General features: G+C 42.4%; 1 protein-coding gene across 2 annotated transcripts in view; it reads right to left on the minus strand.

Annotated features, from left to right (window-relative positions):
* Positions 1-2,107: 2,107 nt before the first annotated feature.
* The window catches only part of STX17 (syntaxin 17), a 156,090-nt gene continuing 133,713 nt past the window's right edge, over positions 2,108-24,484 (minus strand). The window contains exon 8 of one of the 2 annotated variants that reach the window (XM_089669458.1): positions 2,108-7,036. In XM_089669458.1, the coding sequence (XP_089525584.1) occupies positions 6,800-7,036 (237 nt within the window). In that variant the 3' untranslated portion in view covers positions 2,108-6,799. Of the gene's footprint in view, positions 7,037-7,102; positions 8,329-24,484 lie in introns of those variants that run through there. The other variant, XM_089669457.1, reaches the window with a different exon arrangement.

The raw sequence follows: 24,484 nt of genomic DNA on the forward strand, positions 1-24,484 counted from the left end.
ATACTGACTCTTCCTTTGTCATTGTTGACGGTCTCCATAAAGGGGAACTAGCTTCTTCGTTCACCGCTTCTCAATGGCTAAGACAGACCATCATTAAAACTTAGTTTTAAGTATCAGGTTTCACTTTTTCCTGTCAAGGCTCACTAGAGTTTCTTGGCCTTTTTGGCACAAGGCTGTTTCCCATATTTGCAAGGCTGCTACCTAGACTTCTGTTCACATACGTTCTCCAAGTTCTATTAGGTGGCTGTTTGGGTTTCATCTGATGCCAGCTGCAAACGTAAGGTCCTTTTACGTAGTCCTGTTGTTTTTTTTTTCTTTTCCTGTTGGTGTTTTGTTGCCCACCCCTCAATTGAACTGCTTCTGCATTTCCCAACAGTCTCTAGATTCCTGTGTTCCCTTAACCACTTGCCTACCAGGCACTTATACCCCCTTCCTTACCAGGCCAATTTTCAGCTTTCAGCGCTGCCGCACTTTGATTGACAATTGCGCGGTCATGCAACATTGTACCCATATGAAATTTTGATCATTTTTTTCTCACAAATAGAGCTTTCTTTTGGTGGTATTTAATCGCCACTGGGCGCTTTACTTTTTGCGCTATAAATTAAAAATGTGCAAAAAATTTGAAAAAAAAAAAAAGTTTATTTGTATCTTTTATAAAATTTTTCAAACAGGTATTTTTTCTCCTTCACTGATTTGCGTTGATGAGGCGGCACTGATGGGCACTGATAGGCGGCACTGATAGGCAGTACTAATGAGGTGGCACGGATAGGCGGCACTGATAGACAGCACTAATTAGGGGTCACGGATAGGCGGCACTGATATGCAGCACTGATAGGCGGCACTGATAGTGCCGTCTATCAGTACCCATCATCAGTGTCACCTGACTGGCATCACTTCTGGGCACTGACTGGCACAACCCCTGGGCACTGACTGGTGGCACTGACTGGCAGCACTGCTGGGCTGCACTGGTGGGTGGCACTGGTGGGCAGGCACAGGTGGGTGGCACTGGTGGGCACAGGTGGGTGGCACTGGTGGGCACAGGTGGGTGGGCACAGGTGGGTGGCACTGCTGGGCACATGTAGGTGGCACTTCTGGGCACAGGTAGGTGGCACTGCAGAGTGGCACAGGTGGGGGCACTGCTGGGCACAGGTGGGGGCACTGCTGGGCACAGGTGGGGGCACTGCTGGGCACAGGTGGGGGCACTGCTGGGAACGGGTGGGCGGGGCTAGTGGGCGCACTGCTGGGCGGAACTTGCGGTTGTCACTGCTGGGCACCGATCATCAGGGCACTGATCATTAGTGCCCTGATGATCGGTGCCGATCCCCGCTCTGACAACTGCCGGTTCTCGGCAGTACTTTCCTCACGATCTGACAGTGTGAGGAAAGTGCAGCCGAGAACCGGCACTTGCATTTCCCTGTGATCAGCGTGTCATTGGACACCGCTGATCACGTGGTAAAAGGCCGGTGGGATTGGCCTTTCACCACATCACGTGATCAGCTGTGTCCGTAGGACACAGCGATCACGGAGATCGCCGGGTGCGCGCCCCCTGGGGCGCGCAGGAGAGCGCGTTCTGGGAGGACGTCATATGACGTCCACTCAGAACTGGCCGGCCGCAGTGAAGCCGTCATTCGGCTATGCGCGGTCGGCAAGAGGTTAATGAATGAAAAAGAAAAATGGGAATTTTGTACTTACTGTAAAATATATTTCTTGGTGTTCTTCGAGGGACACTGGACCCGCTCCTTTGTGTCTATGATTATGCTTTTGGTACTGCTTTTCCACCAAACTGAGACATGCTGAGAGTAGGAGTGTTATACTGGGCTAGTCACTGTTTTTTGTTGGTAGTGCCCAAATCTTCCTGTAGGCAGCAATATAACCTCAAATTCTTCAATTTTCTGTATCCTCGACCCCATTTTGGGGATTACACACATTTTACGACCAAATATTGACCCTATACTCAACCTACCTTGAAAAATGCTAGTTGTCTGTCCGTTATGTTGATTTTCTGGTTTTAATACTTTAAATGCAATGTTGGAATGCAACCAGGTACCCACAAGGGCAGCTTGTTTACTGCTTGACACACAGGTTACTTGTCAGTTTGGAACAAACGTTGATTGAGAACAATAATTTATTTTACATTTATATGACACAACACTTTAAATATATATTTACAAAATTTTACATTTTGTACACAGAAAATATTAAACATAATAAAAAAAAATAGTACAGAACCAAAATTAAAAGTAAATACCTTATTTCTAAACTCCGCCTCAAGGTCAATACTTTTTAAATTGCCAGTGTGTTGTTAGCTGTTTAAAATATTCACAATAGTGATAAATTCAGTATAGAATTCTGCAAATCATACTCCATGAGAGAAAAGACCCAGGAAAGATTGGGTATAAATTCCATCGCTATAAAAGTTGTGGGGGCTGCATTTTTTGTTTTTTTTTCCCCTTTTATTTTCAGCTTGTAATACTGCCAGTAAGTCTGTTATTTTTCAACTTCCTTTAACAGGCCAGAGTTACCAGCAAAAGTGGCAGTTATACGTATGACATTTTTCCACATTTTTCCAATTTTCCAAAATTTTCCACATTTTGTCATGTTACAACCAAAAACGTAAATGTATTTTATTGTGATTTTATGTGATAGACCAACACAAAGTGGCACATAATTGTTAAGGGGAAGGAAAATGATAAATGGTTTTCAAAATTTTTTGCAAATAAATATCTGAAAAGTGTGGCATGCATTTGTATTCAGCCCCCTTTATTCTGATACCCCTAACTAAAATCTAGTGGAACCAATTGCCTTCAGAGGTCACCTAATTAGTAAATAGTGTCCACCTATGTGTAATTTAATGTTAGTATAAATACAGCTGTTTTGTGAAGCCCTCAGAGGTATGTTAGAGAACATTAGTGAACAAACCGCATCAAGCAGGGTTAGGTTATAAAAAGAATATCCCAAGCTTTGAACATCTCAGACAAGCAGCCAAGAGACCCATGGTAACTCTGGAGGAGCTGCAGAGATCCACAGCTCAGGTGAGAGAATCTGTCCACAGGACAACTATTAGTCGTGCACTCCAAAAATCTGGCCTTTATAGAAAAGTGGCAAAAAGAAAGCCATTGTTGAAAGAAATCCAAAAGAAGTCTAGTTTGCAGTTTGCAAGAAGCCATGTGTGGGACACAGCAAACATGTGGTGCTCTTGTCAGATGAGACCAAAAGTGAACTTTTTGGCCTAAAAGCAAAATGCTATGAGTGGCAGAAAACTAACACTTCACATCACCCTGAACACACCATCCCCACTGTGAAACATGGTGGTGGCAGCATCAGGTTGTGGGGATGCTTTTCTTCAGCAGGAACAGGAAAGCTGGTCAGAGTTGATGGAAAGATGGATGGAGCCAAATACAGGGCAACCTTAGAAGAAAACCTGTTAAGAGTGTGCAAAAGACTTGGGACTGAGGCGGAGGTTCAAATTCCAGCAGGACAATGACCCTAAACATACAGCCAGATTATAATGGAATGGTTTAGATCAAAGCAAATTCATGTGTTAGAATGGCCCAGTCCAGACCTGAATTCAATTAAGAATATGTGGCAAGACTTGTAAATTACCATTCACAGGATGCTCGCCTTCCAATCTGACAGAACTTGAGCCATTTTGCAAAAAAGAATGGGCAAAAATTTCACTCAATGGATGTGCAAAGCTGGTAGAAACATACCCAAAAAGACTTGCAGGTGTAATTGCAGTGAAAGGTGGTTCTACAAACTATTGACTCGGGCTGAATACAAATGCACGCCACACTTTCCACATATGCATTTGTAAAGACTTGAGACCGGGGTGGAGCAGGACAACGACCCTTAACATACAGCCAGATTATAATGGAATGGTTTAGATCAAAGCATAGTGTTAGAATAGCCCAGTCAAAGTCCAGACCTAAATCCAATTGAGAATCTGTGGCAGGATTTGAAAGTTGCTGTTCACAGACACTCTCCATCCAATCTGACAGAGCTTGAGCTATATTGCAAAGAAGAATGGGCAAAAATTTCACTCTCTAGTGCAAAGCTGGTAGAGACATACCCAAAAAGACTTGCAGCTGTAATTGCAGCAAAAGGTGGTTCTACAAAGTATTGACTGGGGGGACTGAATACAAATGCACACCACGCTTTTCACATATGCATTTGTAAAAAAAAATTGGAAATCATTTATCATTTTCCTTCCACTTGACAATTATATGCCACTTTGTGGCCACATAGAATCCCAATAATACATTTACGTTTTTGGTTGTAACATGACAAAATGTGGAAAATTTCAAGAGGTATGAATACTTTTTCAAGTGTTCTAACGATTGGGACCCGGGACTCTAGATTCCGGGTCACATGAACGTTGTAATAGCCTCTGATTGGCTATCACAGTGATCAGTCACTGTACAGCCTGCCCCCCCTTGTTTTTCTTTTCTCTCTGAATGGAGGAAAGAGATACATTGCATCTCTTTGCATAGAGAAAAAAAAAACTGTTAAAAAAAAAGACAAATAAATATTTACAAAAATAAAAGAAAAAAAAATAAAGAAAAAAATACCTAGATCAAGGTTTAATCTAGTTGAGTGCCAGGGTTAGTGTTTGGGTCAGTGTCAAAAGTTAAAAGGTCAGGTTCAAGGATCAGGATTTTTTTTTTTTCTTTACATTGGTATCAGCGTCAGTTAGTGTCAGCGTGTTTTAGGTACAAAAAAAAAACAAAAACACGAAACAAAATGCGCACTATTGTTTCTGGTCTGTACTGTGGGTATAAATTCACATATATGGTATTGCTGCGATGGTCAAGAGCTGGAAAATTTATTTGGGATTGTTCTTTGGTGGTAGGTTATGGTAGTAACAAGAAATACAGCTATATTTAAATTTTTTTTTTTACTATTTTGGGCTAGTTTTCCTTTGATAATAAAAAAAAAAATCAGGAGATATCCATTACCATTTACCACCAAATGAAAGCCCAATTTGTTCTGAAACAAACAAGGTATAATTCACCTGGATATACAAAATAGTTGTGATGATATGTACGGTTTTACTAACATATGTCAAAGTTGCAAAATTGTGCTTGGACCTTAAGATTTGTTTTACCCTTAGGGGTGAAGGGATTAAGCTAGTGTTTTGTTTTCTTCCTCCTTGTGTTCTCGCCTCCAAACTTCCAGTGTCTACTCAGCACCTAGCTGATCTCCATCATGTGCTCTTCTTGACTGTTTGACAAAGGGGTCATTACCCCAGTCCCTGCTGAATATTTTAAGGACTTTACTCCAAACTGTAGACCATTCCAAAACCCACAGGGGAGGCATACATCCCATCTTGTACCTCAAGACGCAATATGCTTACTATCATGGCCAAAAATTGCTGATGGAATCAACAAGACCTGTAATTTTCTCTCTGTATTAAGGGAAAGTTTTGCCATGAGTGGAACTAAAAGGGTGCTTACCCACATATAGCCATCTTTCCAACATGTTCTACAAGGTGCTAGCTCCAGTATTGGCCCTTTTCTGCTCTTGCAGGACAAGTCTACACATACACCCAGAGCTACAATGGAATGGTTTAGATCAGGATTCTCCAAACTTTGGCCCTCCAAGTGTTGAGGAACTGTAAGTCTCATGAGGCCTTGCAAGACTCTGACAGGCAACACTTCCAGAGGCAGACACATGATGGGACTTGTAGTACTTCAACAGTTGGAGGGCCATAGTTTGGAGACCCCTGGTTTAGATCAAAGCATATTCATGTGTTAGAATGGCCAAGTCAAAGTCCAGACCTAAATACAATTGAGAATCTGGGGCAAGACTTGAAAATTGCTGTTCACAGATGCTCTCCATCCAATCTGACAGAGCTTCAGCTATTTTGCAAAGAAGAATGGGCAAAAATTTCACTGACTAGATGTGCAAAGCTGGTAGAGACATCCCCAAAAAAGACTTGCAGCTGTAATTGCAGCAAAAGGTGGTTCTATAAAAGTGTTGATTCAGGGGGCTGAAGACAAATACACGCCACACTTTTCAGATATTTCCAAAAAAAACTTTGAAAAGCATTTGTCATTTTCCTTCCACTTCATATTTATGTGCTACTTTGTGTTGGTCTATCACATAAAATCCCAACAAAATACATTTAAGTTTTTGGTTGTAACATGACAGAATGTGGAAAATTTCAAGAGGTATGAATACTTTTTCAAGGCACTGTAAATCACACCTCACAATGGTCAACTTTTATTCATGAATATAAAATCTCCCAAAAATTGAAAACTTGTTGCTGTAACTATTTAAAAAGTCTAAGCAGGAGTTCGGCTTCAATTTGTTGGCCAAGGTAATCTATTGGTGTATCGAACACTGTACCCTCCCCAGATTGACAATGTTGCTGTCCAAGGGTGTCTCTGTTGCTCCTCCATCCAGAGTGAAGACACACTGAGAGTTACTGGCAGGATCACCAGGTGAAAATGAAAAGGTAACGATGGTGTGAAAAAATTAAAACTAATGCAGCTACCACATTTAAGAGTTGATAAGCTGCAATATATTAAATCTTGTTTTCAGCTTTAGCACTGCTTTAAGACATCTGCAACCACAGAAAATCAGGGATGTGTGCAGTCTACACTAACCTCTCAATCACTTTAATTTAAGAAACTACACTGAGAAGAAACTAGAAATTGGTTACTGTAACAACTCTAATTTTTCTTTGCTGCACAAATTACTTTGGTTGTACTTGAATATGAGCTTCAAATGGCCTCAAAGTTTAGCAATTTTAATCTACCAATAAAAGGCATCCTTGAAAATCACTGAAACAAGTCCTTCAGGAGGATTTTTCTTCTTCCTTGGCAGAATCTTTTGTATTGCAAGCTTCTTCCTTTTCAAGGTTCTCTTTTTTTCTTTGTAACATTTTTCCACCTGTGAAGCCTAGAAATCCACCGCCAACTGCAGCTGCAACACCTGCTACTTTAAATCCTGCCAGCAAGCCAATTGGACCTCCAACTATACCACCAATGAGAGCACCTGCAGCAGGAAGCACTGCCAGTTTGTATTTTAGTGCCTAAAAGTGAACAAAAGATATTAACATAAACTCTTAAGTACACTATACAAACCACAAGTGACAATTACAACTAGTTTTATTTCTCATCTATTGAGGGACACAGGAAGACAAAGCTTTGGCTTATACTGCTGCCTACAGGAGGAATGGACACTGGTAAACAAAAAAAACTGTAGACCATCCCTGGGATAACCCCTCCTTCAACCAGCATGACTTCATTTTATGCTAGTGTCCTCTGAGAATGGACACCTTTTCTCAGCTTCACTGATTTAAGTCTTAGCCTACTTTGTTCTTTTACATCAAGATTCATCTTTGTGTAGCTGCAGCAGGTCTCTGCCTTCTCACAGCTAGCCAGCACAGGTGTCCTCAGTCTCAAATTTTGGTTTTACAGTAACCAGACCCCGCTGGAACAGACATCATGGCATGAGCTTGAAAGTCAACCCCTTGCACTGATTACTGCTTGAGCACTTTCAATACTGGTTTTGTCTAGGTTAGCTGCAGAGTTTTTTTATTTTCAGATCTGTTAGCATTGCCTGGGCATTCTGTCTCGGAGGGTCATTCAGGCCAGCCACTCAGAGCTCCGTAATTTTTATTTTGTATTCCGCTTTTTCTGTTGGCTTGGTATGAAAGGGGTTAATGCTGTGGGACTAAATGCAAATGTCATTCTGCTGAGTGGATTGCTACATACATACATGGCCTCTTTCCTTCCTTTCTTCTGCTCCTGCTACAAGCCACATTGGACTTCGATCCCAGCTCTGCATTGATGCTGTAAAGTTCCACGTCCCTAGTATGTAGAATAGATATATTTCCCTGATGGGACTTTTAAGGCACAAATACAACATTATTAAAAGACATGAATATTTTATTAGATACAAAATCAAATCAGTTAAAACCATAGCTACGGTTTACAATACATGAAGTCACAAAAGTACAGAGCTGTCAAGATAACAGACCAAATAACGTGTCTCCATTCGTTTCAGAGAAATGCAATTATTTTTTCAAGGGTGTCAAGGGTATTGTCAGGAACCATGAACCAGGCAGAGACAAAAAGTGCAGTAAACATCAGACCTTGAATGAAATAGCAAATATAATATAGAACGTAGTAAAACAGAAGCCAGGGTTTGGATGCCAGAGCAGGTTATCAGACGAGCCAGAGTCAGGAAACCAGAAGTCAGCGTAGTCAGGAGCCAAATATCAGGAACAGGAATCAGAAGAGAAGTCAGCCAGACCGAGATGTAGGCAGGAACACACTGGAGATCATAGACTATGCAAGAGCAAGGAGGAAATGGGCTAAGCTGAAAAAATAGCAAAAAGGGTTGGCTTTAGGCTGGACTAATGAGGCAGGTAATGGTATCCAAGGTGAGTCACTGTGGAGACAGCAAGTGGCTGGTAATTAACCGACAGCTGAGCAGCTTTTGAGTACTGAGAGAAAAGATCTGCTCGTTAAGTAGCAGGAGCCCAACCCTGGCAGGTACCACATCTCTATAATATAACTGAATAGGCATCATACAGCATGTGTGAAAAAATTCCAATTTATATCAGTGTACATACCATAATTTGTCTATTACTTACAGTTAGACAGCATTGGACATAAACATGAAAGCCGCAGACATTAAAAACATATGCATGTCACCACCCTGCCCATCAGCCCTGGAGGACCCGAACCCCCCTAAAAATTTGCCCACGAGGGAGAGAGGGGCATGCACTGGTCACTGGGGGCACAGATGCCAGTCCTACAAAGAAATAAGTAGAACAGACGTATACTAAGTATATATGGTATATTTGTATCAAAAATACCATAAGAGTTGCACCAAAAAATACAAAGAAAAATGTCTTATGGAGTGAATATTGACCAGTCCTCCACCTGTCACCACCGCCGTGTTAGGGCCAGCAGCTGTCCCATCCCACTGCAGCCTGTCACCGAAGTTCACCCTACCTTATCCCCTTTCTCAGCAGGCTGTCCCCGCAGCTCTTCATAGCAGGCAGTCCCCAGCCAGCTTGCTCTGCAGTCAAACCCGCCCTGCAGGCATGGCCTGTCCTCAGAGCTCCTCCCCGCTCCTGGCATGCCTATGTACTGCGCTCCCTGCTCTGCAGTCTGGTCCGGTCTGCAGGTGTGGCCTGTCCTTACAGCTCCTCCCCTTTCCTGGCATGTTTCCATAGTGTGCTCCCTGCTCTGCAGTCCGATGTAGGGGGGACAGATCTTACCTCTACACCGGTCTGGTCTGCAGGTGTGGCCTGTCCTTACAGCTCCTCCCCGCTCCCGGCATGTGTCCATAGTGCGCTCCCTGCTCTGCAGTTCAGTCCTGTCTGCTGGTGTGGCCTGTCCTTGGAGCTCAGTGCGCCCCCTGCCTTCTATAGCCTGCCTTCTGTAAGTTAAAAATGACAGATGCTGGGAGCTGTAGTCCTTTTCCTTGATGTATGGTGTCAGATCATTTTATATTCTGGGTAGAGGGGCCCTGTTGGGACTTTATATGATGTAGTATGTCCGCAGTCTCTGGTCATCCCCTGTACTGTGTCCGCAGTCTCTGGTCATCCCCTGTACTGTGTCCGCAGTCTCTGGTCATCCCCTGTACTGTGTCCGCAGTCTCTGGTCATCCCCTGTACTGTGTCCGCAGTCTCTGGTCATCTCCTGTACTGTGACCGCAGTCTCTGGTCATCCCCTGTACTGTGTCCGCAGTCTCTGGTCATCCCCTGTACTGTGTCCGCAGTCTCTGGTCATCTCCTATACTGTGCCCGCAGTCTCTGGTCATCTCCTGTAGTGTGTCCGCAGTCTCTGGTCATCTCCTGTAGTGTGTCCGCAGTCTCTGGTCATCTCCTGTAGTGTGTCCGCAGTCTCTGGTCATCTCCTGTAGTGTGTCTGCAGTCTCTGGTCATCTCCTGTACTACTGTACTATGTCTGCAGTCTCTGGTCATCTCCTGTACTACTGTGCCATGTCTGCAGTCTCTGGTCATTTCCTGTACTATGTCTGCAGTCCATTGGTTCAGAATATTTTTTTTCTAGTTTTCCGCCTCTAAACCTAGGTGCGTCTTATGGTCAGGTGCGTCTTATGGAGCGAAAAATATGGTATATGACTTCAGTATATTCAAGAAATTAAAAAAAAGATGTTTAGTATTGCCTAAAAATATAAATACATATCCATGGTGTAATGAGACAATCTACACTGAATACACCAAACATTTAAAAGACAGTCTTAATAATATAGCCTACTCTTGACCTAAAGAAAAGGCAGTCAGGGCTATCACAGAGTATGAGCATAGAAAATTGTTTCCTAACATATATAGTTACCTGTCCAATACACTCCATGTAATCTAGTTTAATATGGGCTGCATGAAAGGCAGTAAACAGTAACTAAAAAATAATACTTTCAAAGCCCCAAGGTATTTAGGCTCCAAACAATACAGCTTACTTTCACATCTTATGTAGAGTACTAAGTGATGATAACAGGGTCACTATCCGGGAAGATAATTAGCAAAGTTCACACACACCGCATTCAAAACCCGCCCAGATTACAAACACTTGGGTTTATGGGTGGGCGTGAAAATTGGAATCTGAGACTAGGCCGCTTGAGTCTGGGTGCACGATAACACCCCGCACTGCCATCAGCACGGTTGCATTGCGGAGTGACATCACGCATCCAAACCCCACCACCACACACCAATGTCCACCCATCAGCTAAGACAAGTGGGTAGGAGGGTCAGGGAGATGGATAACTCAGGGAAGATTTGCCACCCCTCCACCATTGTCACCAGAGAACAACAACCCCGGGTGTCCGCCACACCCACCTATCACACTCCCCTTTCTCTGGAAGAGGTCTTAACCCAAAGTAGGAAGAAGAAAACAGCACCACCCACAGGCTCAGATGGAATTGGCAGGGGGGAAAGAACAGACGCATATGTAAACAAAAACACAAGAAATTACATGTGGCATACATAAATAGTAACACAAACAAACCCACTAACAAGGTTGGAGCACCCAAAATATCAATCTCCTTCAATAGTACATCACTAGTAGACTACAAAAAACAAGATTAAAAATAAGTAAAGAAAGTTTTTTATATTATCTCATAAAACAACAGAGCTTTTAGGTGTTGGCAAGCCCAACATTATCAACCCAAACAGGGTCTACGGATTATTTTTCCATCCCTCCAGAGACAAAGCCTTCTAGAAAAGGTTTAAAATTGACAATGTTGTTCAGTCCTGGAGGTTGGTTAGCTCTTAATCTGCAGATCCATTTCAATTCCATTTGCAGGAGACTGTTATTCCAGTCCCCTCATCTATTACTTGGATAGATACGATCTAAAATTAGACATCTAATTTAAGGGAATTTGCTTTCATTTATGGCCGTAACATGTCGGCCAAGAGGTAGATCAAGGTTACAACTTTGCATGCTTTTGATATGTCTGTAAGCGTGCTACCAAAACTCCAGTTATTCTTGTCAACATAATGGCAACCGCAGTCACAGAGTAGAAGATATACTACACCAAAGGGTCTACAGATGGCATAGTGTTTGGGATAAAATATGTGACCATTAAGTAATTTGATCTTTTTGTCCGTGCACATATAATTTACAATATTTACAAGATCCACACAAAAAAAGTATGTTTGTATTTGTAGGGATCACCTCGCAACTCTCCTTTGTATTCACTATGTGCAACGCAATCTCTAATTGAAAATAAATGTAAATAGTGGATTTTCTGGGACAGATTTACCTATGACAGGATCCATTGTAAGAAAATGCCAGTACTTTTGAATAATTTTTTGTACTTGTTGATTCGAAAATATATTGATGCTCCTAATTGGAATAGTGTCTTCCCTTACTTTTTTTATTATACAAAAGTTAATTGCTAGTGTTAGATAGAGCTTGTTTATACGCCTTTTTTAAAGAGGTGTGTAAATAACCTCTTTCCAGCAGTCTCAAATGAGAGAATTTTTGCCTCAAATGAGAAAGATAGGTCATCAGAACAATTCTACCTAACCCTTAAATACTGGCTATAGTGGATGGAAACTTGAGGCATGAAGAAAAACATTACCAACAGGTTGCTGCGGAGAGCCCCATCCTCACCCTTAAAAAAATCTCCACGTCCAAGAAATTAATTGTTGATTACATGTCATCATAAATGTGAGATTGAAATAATTTCTAATTATCCTATCGCTTCATTTTAAAAGTAAATCCCATGGGCCGTCCTAGAGAACGAAAACATTATCGATGTATCTGTACCACAGTGAAATATGGTCCGTATACATCGACAAGGACTCAAGAAAGGTATCCTATTCAGCACTTCTCAGAATGTGAGCCACAATGTTCAAACTGATGAACTAAGTGTATGGCTGGAATTAGCAAAGTACAAATGAAAGAAAATCCACCACCATATAGGACTCTGTTGCACAAGCAATAAGGGGTCCACCAAATCTGGTGAGTGTGGTTTCGATAGGTGGGTCACTGAAGAGCACCTTAAAAAGCACCTGCCATCTTCTTGAAGAACACTAGTCATTTCTTATGCCGATTTGAGCACCAAGCACTTTTAAGAAGATACACGCACAGCATTATGGATTCAGTGTTCATTATTGGACTTTTTTTTTTTTATTATTGGACATTCATCTTGGATGATTTGTTATTCACTGTATATGTTACACTGTTGAGCACTGTTTCTAAAATCCCTGCAAATATAAACATACCTTTATGTGTGGATCTTGTAAATATATGTGCACGGACAAAAAGATCACATTACCTAATGGTCAAATATTGTAAACCAAGCACTATGCCAACTGTAGAACCTTTGATGTACTCTATCATCTGCTCTGTGACTGTGGTTGCTATTATGTTGGCAAGAATAACTGGAGTTTTGGAAACGTGCTTACAGACATATTAAAAGCATGCAAAGTTGTAACCTCGATCTACCTCTTGGCTGACATGTTACGACCATACCTGAAAGGAAAATTTCCTAAAATTAGATTTCTAATTTTTAGATCGTATCCATCCAAGTAATAGATGAGGGGACTGGAATAAGATTCTCCTGCAAATGGAATTGAAATGGATCTACAAACTAAGAGCTACCTAACCTCCAGGACTGAACAAAACCGTCAATGTTAAACCTTCTCTAGAAGGCTTTGTCTCTAGAGGGATGGAAAAATAATGGGTACCCTGCTCAGGTTAACAACTTTGGTCTTGTCAATACCTAAAAGCTCTATGGTTTGACGAGATAATATTAAAAATTTCTTTACTTATTTTTAATCTTGTTTTTTGTGATCTAATAGTGACATACTATTGAAGAAGATTGATATTTTGGGTACTTTGACCTTGCTAGTGGGTTTATTCTTTGTATTACTATTTATGCATGCCAGATGTAATTTCTTGTCTTTTTGTTTACATATTCGGCTGTTCTCTCCCCCCTGCCAATACCACTGTAGCCTCTGTGGTACTGTTTTTTTTTTTTCTCCTTTGGGTAGAGACGAGGGTCCAGAGAGAGGGAGAGTGGCGGCTGCTCAACTCGCGCACACACACTGCCGAGGATGGTTGTTCTCTGGCAGCAACCTTGAGGGATTGTAGAGGGGTGGGGTTTCTTCCCTGTGTTGTCTCCCTCTTAGCTAACAGGTGGACACTGGTGCATGTTGGACACGTGACGTCACTCTGCAATGCTGCCTCAGGAGGCCTAGTCTCACATGCCAATTTTTACACCCACCCATAAGTCTAGGTGCTTGTAATCTGGGCGGGTGAGTTTAAAACATATTTAAGCTGCAGAGTTTTGAATGCAGTGCGTGTGGCAGCCACTCACAATGTTCCCGGACCGTGACCCTGTTATTATCACTTAGTACTCTAGTACTATGAGAACAATCTGTATTGTTTGGAGCCTAGATACCTTGGGGCTTTGAAAGTATTTTTTAGTTACGGTTTTTTAGTTACGGTATTTTTTAGTTACGGTTTACTGCCTTTCATGCAACCCATATTAAACTAGATTACATAGAGTTTATTGGGCAGGTTACTATATACAGTATGTTAGGAAACAATTTTCTATGATTCTACTCTGATAGGCCTTTCTCACTATACCAGTAGTGGCAAACCTATGGCACGCGTGCTGCAGTGGGCAAGAAGAGCCCTCTGTCGGCACGCGAGCCAAGTTGCCCTAGCAGCAGAGCATCAGATAACAGTGCACATAGGGGCCAATGCGCATTCTCGGAAAGGAGTAGCGGCGCCAGGCGATGACGCCACGAGCCTTGTCTCATTGGTCGCGACTCATCCAAGCTTCCGCATGGCCAGTCAGTGCGCTGCCAAGGATATATATAATGGACTGGCTGTCAGTTTTAATACAATCGCTATTATTAAAGCAAGATTTTAGCTTGTGCTGGTGGTCAGTGGAACTTTGCCCCCTTGTGCTGGTGGTCAGTGGAACTTTGCCCCCTTGTGCTGGTGGTCAGTGGAAGCTCGGTTATTGTGTTTTTCTTTTAAAGACACAAGATGGAAATGTATGGGTTGTTTTTTCTAAATTAAAACCTCAGTATTCAGGTTTAATTGTAGTGTTGGCACTTTGCGATAAATAAGGGGGTTTTGGGTTGAAGTTTGGGCACTCGGTCTCTAAAAGGTTCACCATTACTGCACTATACCATGGATATGTATTTATATTTTTAGGCAAACCTACACATCGCTTGGGTTTCTTGAATATACTTAAGTCCTATATATTCACACACTATATTGCTAAAAGTATTGGGACGCATCCCTTTACACGCACATGAACTTTAATGGCATCCCAGTCTTAGTCCATAGTGTTCAATATTGAATTGGCCCATCTTTTGCAGCTATAACAGCTTCAACTAATCTGGGAAGGCTGTCCACAAGGTTTAGGGGTGTGCCTATCGCAATGTTTGACCATTTTTCCATAAGCGCATTTGTGAGGTCAGGCACTGATGTCGGACGAGAAGGCCTGGCTCGCAGTCTCCGCTCTAATTCATCCCAAAGGTGTTCTATTGGGTTGAGGCAAGCACACTGAGTTTGGGGTGGAGGAACTTGACTGGCCTTCACACTCATCCATGTCTTTATGAACCTTGCTTTGTGCACTGGTGCGTAGTCATGTTGGAACAGGAAGGGGCCATCCCCAAAGTGTTCCCACAAAGTTGGGAGCATGAAATTGTTCAAAATGTCTTGGTATGCTGACGCCTTAAGAGTTCTCTTCACTGGAACTACAGGGCCAAGCCCAACCCCTAAAAAGCAACTCCACACCATAATCCCTCTCCACCAAACGATACACTTGGCACAATGTAGTCGGGCAAGTACAGTTCTCCTGGCAACTGCCAATATCAGACACATCCATCGGATTGCCAGACAGAGAAGTATGATTCCTCACTCCAAAGCACACATCTCCACTGCCCTAGAGTCCAGTGGCAGCATGCTTTACACCACTGCATCCGATGCTTTTCAGTGCACTTGGTGATGTAAGGCTTAGATGCAGCTCCTCAGTCATGGAAACCCATTCCATGAAGCTCTCTACGCACTGTTGTGCTAATCTGAAGGCCACACAAAGTTTGGAGGTCTTTAGCTATTGACTCTGCAGACAGTTGGCAACTTCTGTGCACTGTGCGCTTCAGCATGTGCTGACCCCACTCTGTAATTTTACGTGGCTTACCACTTTGTGGCTGAGTTGCTATTGTTTCCAGTTGCTCCCACTATGTTATAATACCACTAACAGTTGACCATGCACAATTTAGTAGCCAGGAAGCTGGACTTATTGCACAGGTGGCAACCTATCATGGTATCACGCTTGAATTCACTGAACTCCTGAGAGCAACCCATTCTTTCACAAATGTTTGTAGAAGCAGTCTGCATGCCTAGGTGCTTGATTTTATACACCTGTGGTCATGCAGGTGATTGGAACACCTGAATCCAATGTTTTGAAGGGGTGTCCCAATACTTTTGGTAATATAGTGTATTTTCCACGCCCTCTGTCTATTAAGGGCAGGACTATTTTGCTGGCAACTCTTACGGCATTTTTGATACAAACATACCATATATACTTAGTATACGTCTAAGAGCTATATTCTACTTATTTTTTTTGTAGGACTGGCCCCAGTGGCCATGCTATATGATGCCTATTTGATTACATTATAGAGATGTGATACCCTCGACACCCCTGAAGAAAGAGTTGCATTTCTATGAAATGCGTCGGGTGAATGGAGACTTATCTTGAATGCTCTATACTTTTGTGACATTATGTACTGTAAGCTGTATCTATGGTTTTAACTGATTTGATTTCGTACCTCTAAAAAAATATTCATAAGTCTTTTAATAATGTTGTATTTATGTCTTAAATTTCCCATCTGCAGTGATGCTTGGTCATCTCTGGCCACTAGACTTTCCAGCTCTATGTAGGTACCAGCTATCGTGGGTACTCAATAGCCTCCTACCTTGAGCCTGTTCTTGGCTTACCATATTTGTGGCTGCAATATTTCTGATTCTAGACACGCATTGTGGGGGGTGCAGGGCAGTTCATTTTATCTAGCACAATGTACAATAATGGGGCAGGGTCTGCCTGCCCCTTGGTGCTGATACACATAGCGTGGATTCATGTTGCTTGTTAGTAATGGTTTCTGTCCCATCCTCTGTGACTCTCAGAGTCCTCTGTGACTCTTTTGGATGTTGCTGAACCTGCTACCCTCTTCGAGTAGGATTTATTTTTACCACAGTCAGACACAACTGTGCTGCAGATTGCCCAGCTTATGTGTGACCCTGACCAAAGAGGCCACAAATGCACGGTAGTGTGACCCAGTGGCTGATTTGCCTGTGGGTTTGGCTGCTTCCAAGCCTTCAGCAGTGAACAATCTGATGATAAGTCACTCAAATTGCTGACTGATGAGCGTTTTCCACTGAGGGACCACAGTCTTCTGCTATTGCTCTTAAACTGAAAGAGACAGTTTCAGTCCTTCTTGATTTGGTATGCTACACCATAAACTTGAAGATCAGTCTTTCGCTTCTACCAGTGCTGTATCTGGCTCTGCATCTTACAGGGCCCCTAAAGACATCAGTATTGAGTACATAACTGCACTGGTTCAGCTTGGACCAATCTATGTTCATAACATACCTGGCAGATGCTCCTGGAATCTGGAAATAACTAAGGTAGACACCACCATTTCAGTGATCTCCACTTGCTTTCGGGTCCTGCATTGAGCAGTTGCTCAACATTGTGAACACAGGAGATTGGCCACTTAGCAAAGGCACTGTTCAGAGAATGCTTTTTATATTCTGAATGAAAAGCAAAGCATTCTTTGATTGGATGAGATGGAGAGCCGCACTACCTCTCAACCTTGTTCAATCAGATAATGCTTTACATTCAGGAGGTAAGAGTATCCACCCTTCCCAGTTAAAGAAGCCTAATGAGCAGGCTTGCAAGTCCTCCACATTTACATTGCCTTGAAAAAGTATTCATACCCCTTGAAATTTTCCAAATTTTGTTGTCATGTTACAAACAAAAACGTAAATGTATTTTATTGGGATTTTATGTGATATACCAACACAAAGTGGCACATAATTGTGAAGTGGAAGGAAAACGATAAATGGTTTTCACATTTTTTTACAAATAAATATCTGAAAAGTGTGACAAGCATTTGTGTTCAGCCCCTTTACGCTGACACCCCTAGCTAAAATCTAGTGGAACCAATTGCCTTCAGAAGTCACCTATTAGTAAATAGAGTCCACCTGTGTGTAATTTAATCTCATTATAAATACAGCTGTTCTGTGAAGCCCTCAAGGGTTTGTTAGAGAACATTAGTGAACAAACAGAATAATGAAGGCCAAGAAACACACCAGGTTAGGGATAAAGTTGTATAGAAGTTCAAGCAGGGTTGGGTTATAAAAATATATCCCAAGCTTTGAACATCTCACGGAGCACTGTTCAATCCATCATCCGAAAATGGAAAGAGTATGGCACAATTGCAAACCTACCAAGACATGGCCGTCCACTTAAACTGACAGGCCGGGCAAGAACAGCATTAATCAGAGAAGCAGCCAAGAGACCCATGGTAACTCTGGAGGAGCTGCAGAGATCCACAGCTCAGGTGGGAGAATCTGTCCAAAGGACAACTATTAGTCGTGCACGCCACAAATCTGGCCTTTATGGAAGAGTAAAAAGAAGAAAGCCATTGTTGAAAGAAAACCATAAGAAGTCTTGTTTGAAGTTTACGAGAAGCCATGTGGGGGACACAGCAAATATGTGGAAGATGGTGCTCTGGTCAGATGAGACCAAAAGTGAACTTTTTGGCCTAAAAGCAAAACACTATGTGTGGCAGAAAACGAACACTGCACATCACCCTGAACACACCATCCCCACCATGAAACATGGTGGTAGTAGCGTCATGTTGTGGGGATGCTTTTCTTCAACAGGGGCAGGGAAGCTGCTCAGAGTTGATGGGAAAATGGATGGAGCCAAATACAGGGCAATCTTAGAAGAAAACCTGTTAGAGTGTGCAAAAGACTTGAGACTGGGGTGGAGCAGGACAACGACCCTAAACATACAGCCAGATTATGATGAGATGGTTTAGATCAAAGCATAGTGTTAGAATAGCCCAGTCAAAGTCCAGACCTAAATCCAATTTAGAATCTGTGGCAGGATTTGAAAATTGCTGTTCACAGACACTCTCCATCCAATCTGACAGAGCTTGAGCTATATTGCAAAGAAGAATGGGCAAAAATGTCACTCTCTAGTGCAAAGCTGGTAGAGACATACCCAAAAAGACTTGCAGCTGTAATTGCAGCGAAAGGTGGTTCTACAAAGTATTGACTCGGGGGACTGAATACAAATGCACACCACGCTTTTCACATATGCAATTGTAAAAAAATTTGGAAACCATTTATCATTTTCCTTCATCTTCACAATTATGTGCCACTTTGTAGCTACATAAGATCCCAATGAAATACATTTACGTTTTTGGTTGAAATGTGACAAAATGTGGAAAATTTCAAGGGGTATGAATACTTTTTCAAGGCACCGTATCACTTTTCAGAAGCATACCTTTACTACAATCTCCATTTTCATGAGACTCCTTCCTAACCTTGGCTCTCATTCCACTCGTAAAACCTGGCATTCCAGGTCTGCCAAATACACCGACCAGCCCTCTTTGACATAAAAGTATACCCCCACATTATACTCTACTACCCCTTCTGGAAGCTTGAAAGTCTTGCATTCTTGCTTTATAAATACTGTATTATAATAATAATAACAATAATTTTTAAGCTAGTGTTTTTTTTCCTTCCTCCTTGTGTTCTCACCTCCAAACTTCCAGTGCCTGCTCAGCAGCTAGCTGATCTCCATCCTGTGCTCTTGACTCTTTGACAAAGTGGTCATTAACTTAGTCCCTGTTGCATATTTTTAAGGGCTTTACTCAAAACTATAGACCACTGCAAAACCTACAGGGGGCATACATCCCATCTTGTAGCTCAAGACCCAAAATGCTTACTATCGTGTCCACAAATTGCTGATGGAATCAACAAGATCTGTAATTGCCTCTCTGTATTAAGGGAACATTTTGCCATGGGTGGAAATAAAAGGATGCTTATCCACATATAGCCATTTTTCCAACATGTTCTACAAGGTGCTAGCTCCAATATTGGTCCTTTTCTTCTATTGATGCGTCCCAATTGTGGGCTTCCTAGATGATCTCTTGAGGAAGCAGTCGGTGAGGCCTCTGGAGGACAAGGTGTCCCTGACTATTCAGAAGTTGCAGACGTTCAGATGGATCCTGATTCTTCAAGAGTTGTTGCTATCTCAGTCCCATCACTTGTGAAATTTCTGGGGCTGACCCCAGACACTTACCAGTCCAAGGTATACTTTCCCCAGACTATCCAGTCTTACAGTTGCAAGAAAAAGTATGTGAACCCCTTGGGATTACGTGGAGTTTTGCATGAATTGGGCATAAAATGTGCTGTGAATGTCATCTAAGTCACAACAATAGAAGAACACAGTCTGCTGAACATAATACTACACAAACATTAGACGTTGCCGTGGTTTAATTGCACATAACATGTAAACATTCAGAGTGCAGGGAGGAAAAAGTATGTGAACCTTTGGACTTAATAACTGGTTGACCCTCCTTTGGCAGCAATAACCTCAACCAAATGTTTCCTGTAGTTGCAGATCAGACCTGCACAACGATCTGGAGTCATTTTGGACCACTCCTCTTCACAAAACTGTTTCAGTGTAGCAATATTCTTGGGATGTCTGGTGTGAATCGCTCTCTTAAGGTCATGCCACAGCATTTCAATCGGGTTGAGGTCAGGACTCTGACTGGGCCACTCCAGAAGGCGTATTCTGTGCTGTTGCAGCCATTGTTTTGTTGAATTACTTGTATGCTTTGGGTCATTGTCCTGTTGCATCACCCATCCTCTGCGGAGCTTCAGTTGGCGGACAGATGGTCGTACGTTTTCCTGCAAAATGTCTTGATAAACTCTGGAATTAATTTTCCCATCAATGACAACAATCCGTCCAGGCCCTGAGGCAGCAAAGCAGCCCCAAACCATGATGCTCCCTCTGCCATGTTTTACAGTGGGGATGAGGTTTTGATGTTGGTGTGCTGTGCCTTTTTTTCTCCACACATAGTGTTGTGTGTTCTTCCCAAACAACTCAATCTTGGTTTCATCTGTCCACAGTATATTTTGCCAGTAGTGCTGTGGAATATCCAGGTGCTCTTTTGCAAACTTCAAACGTGCTGCAATATTCTTTTTGGACAGCAATGCCTTCCTCCCTGGTGTCCTCCCATGTACTCCATTCTTGTTTAATGTTTTCCTTATTGTAGATGTGTCAACAAAAATGTTAGCATGTGCCAGAGATTTCTGTAGGTCTTTAGCTGACACTCTGGGATTCTTCTTTACCTCATGCAGCATTCTGCGCTGTGCTCTTGCAGTCATTTTTACAGGACGACCACGCCTAGGGAGAGTAGCAACAGTGCTAACCTTTCTCCATTTGTAGACAGTCTGTCTTACCGTGGACACATGAACATCAAGGCTTTTAGAGATACTTTTGTAACCCTTTCCAGCTTCATGCAAGTCAACAATTCCTGATCGTAGGTTTTCTGAGAGCTCTTTTCTGCGAGGCATGGTTCACATCAGACAGTGCTTCTTGAAACCAGTAAACCCAAAACAGGTGTGTGTTTTTTATGGGCAGGACAACTGTCAGCAACACATCCATTATCATCACACTGATTGGAGTCAAGGTTGGCTCACTCCTGGCTCCAATTAGCTCTGGGAGAAGTCATTAAGCTAGGGACTCACATACTTTTTCCTCCGTGCACTGTGAATATTTACATGTTATGTGCAATTAAACCATGGCAACATCTAATGTTTGTGTAGTATTATGTTCAGCAGACTGTGTTCTTATATTGTTGTGACTTAGATGACGTTCAGAGCACATTTTATGCCCAATTCATGCAAAACTCCACGTAATCCCAAGGGGTTCACATACTTTTTCTTGCAACTGTAGGTTTGCATGCTGGAGCATGCTGGAGTGGACTCCAGGAGCTGTCCAGCTGCTGTGCTGAGAGTCTTTGACCCATTGGTGGCCTTTGAGATGTGCTTGAGTTCGCCCAACTACATTCATTAAAACTGCAAAGTTACATTCTGCAAATCGGTCCCAATTCATTTGACACCAAGCTTTCCCTGTCCTGGTGGCTTCACAGGACTGGTTCTGACATCAAGCAGTCACTCTACCCAATGTTTTGGAAGATCCTGACAACAAATACCTGCCTTTCGGGCTTGGAATTTAGTCCTGAGCACTCTTTTAGGAGATGAGATTCCAACGACAACCAAGTCCCTTTTATTGACAAACATTCTAGAACTTACAGCTGATTTGGCTGCTTTAGAAAGAACTTTGAGGTGACCACCTAGCCGAACAAACGGAGTTATTTTAATGGACTTGAAAAGCTGCAAGGCATTTTGTATGATTTATTGTGGCTCAATTGTGCATTCTTAGTTTCTTACTACATGATCTCCTAATTTTTTAAAGATTTTTATGAATGCTGCTCCTGGCAGGGTCTAGCATGAATAATTCTCTTTGATTTCTTTGGTATTACCCCAAAGGATTATGACTCCATGTGTTCCTCCCTGGACTTCAAGAAAAGGATTTTATGGCAAGTACAAAAAAATGTAAAAACTTGAAAATACTTATACAATACTCAATACCGTATTTTTCCTTTCTTAGTGCCTATCCATTGGCAGCATACTAGTGATAGTGTTCCATCTCTGACCACTCCCTCAGGACCAATGAAAAAACAAGGAACCCTGTATTCTCTTTAACAATCTACATACCAAGGGTGGGCTCCTATGCTGACATGGATAGGCACCAGGAAAGGAAAATTACAGTAAGTATTTGATACAATTTTCCATTTTCATGGTGCCTACATGACAGCATACTGCCGATAAATACCTAGCTGACAGGGTAATGAGTATTAGAGACTGAGGCCTGGATCTCCAGTCTTCCAAACTCCACCATTGTCAAAGCAGCAGGATCAATTCTGTAATGCTTTGCTGGACAGACCATATAGCTGTTTTACAATGTGCTGCCCAGGACGCTGCAACCACCCAAGTGGAGTGTGCCTTCACTGTTGAAGGAGGTTTCATGCCAAGTACCCAGTACAAATTCTGAATAAGCTTGATGAAACATGATCACGAGGTTCTGGAAGGTGCTTCTTTTCCCTTGTTTTTTGCCCCCAGAGGATTTAAAGCCTGCAGCTCTGACATTTTTCTGCCTGAGTTTATGGCTACAAGAAAGACTGTCTTCTATGTTATATTCAATAAAGAGTATTCCTCCACTGGAGCAAGGACTGCTTTGCCAGGACCTTTCGGAGTAAAGATAAGTTTTATTGAAGAAAAGGGAACTTCCTGGGAGGCCAAATTTTTAGCACTGCCTTGAGGAATGGTATTGCAATTGGATTGTCTACCTTTGTCTTTGCTACTGCAGAAATTGTTACCACCTGAATTTTAAGAGAGCTAAAACTCAGGTCCAACCCAGTCTAAAGAAAACTTAAAAGGTGTGACACAGAAGGACAGACAGGGGAAAGAGACAGAGCAGCCTTAAAACATGTAGCTATATCTCCTCCATGCCACCAGCATCTGACATCAAAAAGGATTTACTGTACCCCTAGCAGTCTGATTGACTTGCATGGCTTTCTAAGTATTTGCCGGCTGTTGGAAGCACGGTGTATCCCAGTGGATACAGTTTATATGACAGGAGCTTTACGGTTTGTCAAATGTAAATTGCCAATTGTTTTATCAATAAATGTGTTTTTTTTTTTTTTTTACTGAACTTAGCTTTGCCCTCTGAAGGAATCTCTAAAGAAACAAAAAGGAACAGCAGTCTCTTGAGGGGCTGCATTGAGCATTGGAAGCCAGCTGAGTTAGCCTCTGATGTGCCACACGTGGACTTTATGAACATTTTGCTAAGCATCCATTTTAGATTTAAATTTATCAATAAGTGTGCTTAGGATCAAACCCTTCACCTGCAACGAAAGACACAAGCCTGTCTCATATCTGCACAAATTTGTGACTCAGATACTTTTCTTGCCTTCAAGAGTGTCAAAATCACTTCTGCAAAACAGTCTAGTGTTTCAAATCCTAACCTCTCAACAGTCAAGCTTATGTGGACTCAGGTGGACAAACTCTCCCTATATTGGAAGGTGAACAAAGGAGGGAATTTGAACTCAAGGACAAGAGTTGAGGAGTGGCCAATAGAATTCATGGACTCCTCGGCCAATAAGGCAGGATATAGCTATGACCACTAATTTCTCTCGCAAAAGTGTCTGAAACCTCATGATAAGAGGTATCAGAGGGAAGGCATAAGCCAGAGTCAAAGCCACTGACAGGAGAGTATGTCTATTCCTTCGAACAACCAATGAGGCAGCTGAGAAAGGAACCTCAGTAGCTTGCAGTTGTCCACTGATACAAAAAGGTCCAATTGTATGAGGCCCCATAAGCCCGTGATCTAACTGAATATGTGCTGATGGAGAGACCATATGTTGTGATCTGGAAACATTCAAGGCATTCTTATACATTAGTGAGCCACAATTAAGGAAAAAATGAATTTCCTCCATCACTGGTCCGCCTTGATATTCATCCTGCCCGGTAGGTAAACCACTCTCAGGTCTATTACGTTCCTCTTGGCCCAGAGCATGATTGGCTCCACCTCTCTGAGAAGCGAGTTGCTGTGTCTACCACCTCGTTTCTGAATATAAGAGACTACTGCTCTGATGTTCATTTTGAGAATGAGCGGTTGCCCCGTGACTTGTGCCAATAATGTTGTCAAAGCCAAGAAGGCTGCCTGAATCTCCTGCACATTGGACACTACTTCTACGGTCTGAAACTTCCATCTTCCTTGGACCTGGGAATCTTCACAGTGTGCTCCCCAAACTTTCTTGCTGGCATCTATAGCAACTATGATCCATATTAATGGATTTCGCCAGAGATTCTACAAGAGTCCACCA

The sequence above is a fragment of the Staurois parvus genome, unplaced genomic scaffold (assembly GCF_062004578.1).
Source record: "Staurois parvus isolate SC_StPar_1 unplaced genomic scaffold, SC_StPar_1.0 ptg000077l, whole genome shotgun sequence".
NCBI classification, from domain to species: Eukaryota; Metazoa; Chordata; class Amphibia; order Anura; family Ranidae; genus Staurois; species Staurois parvus.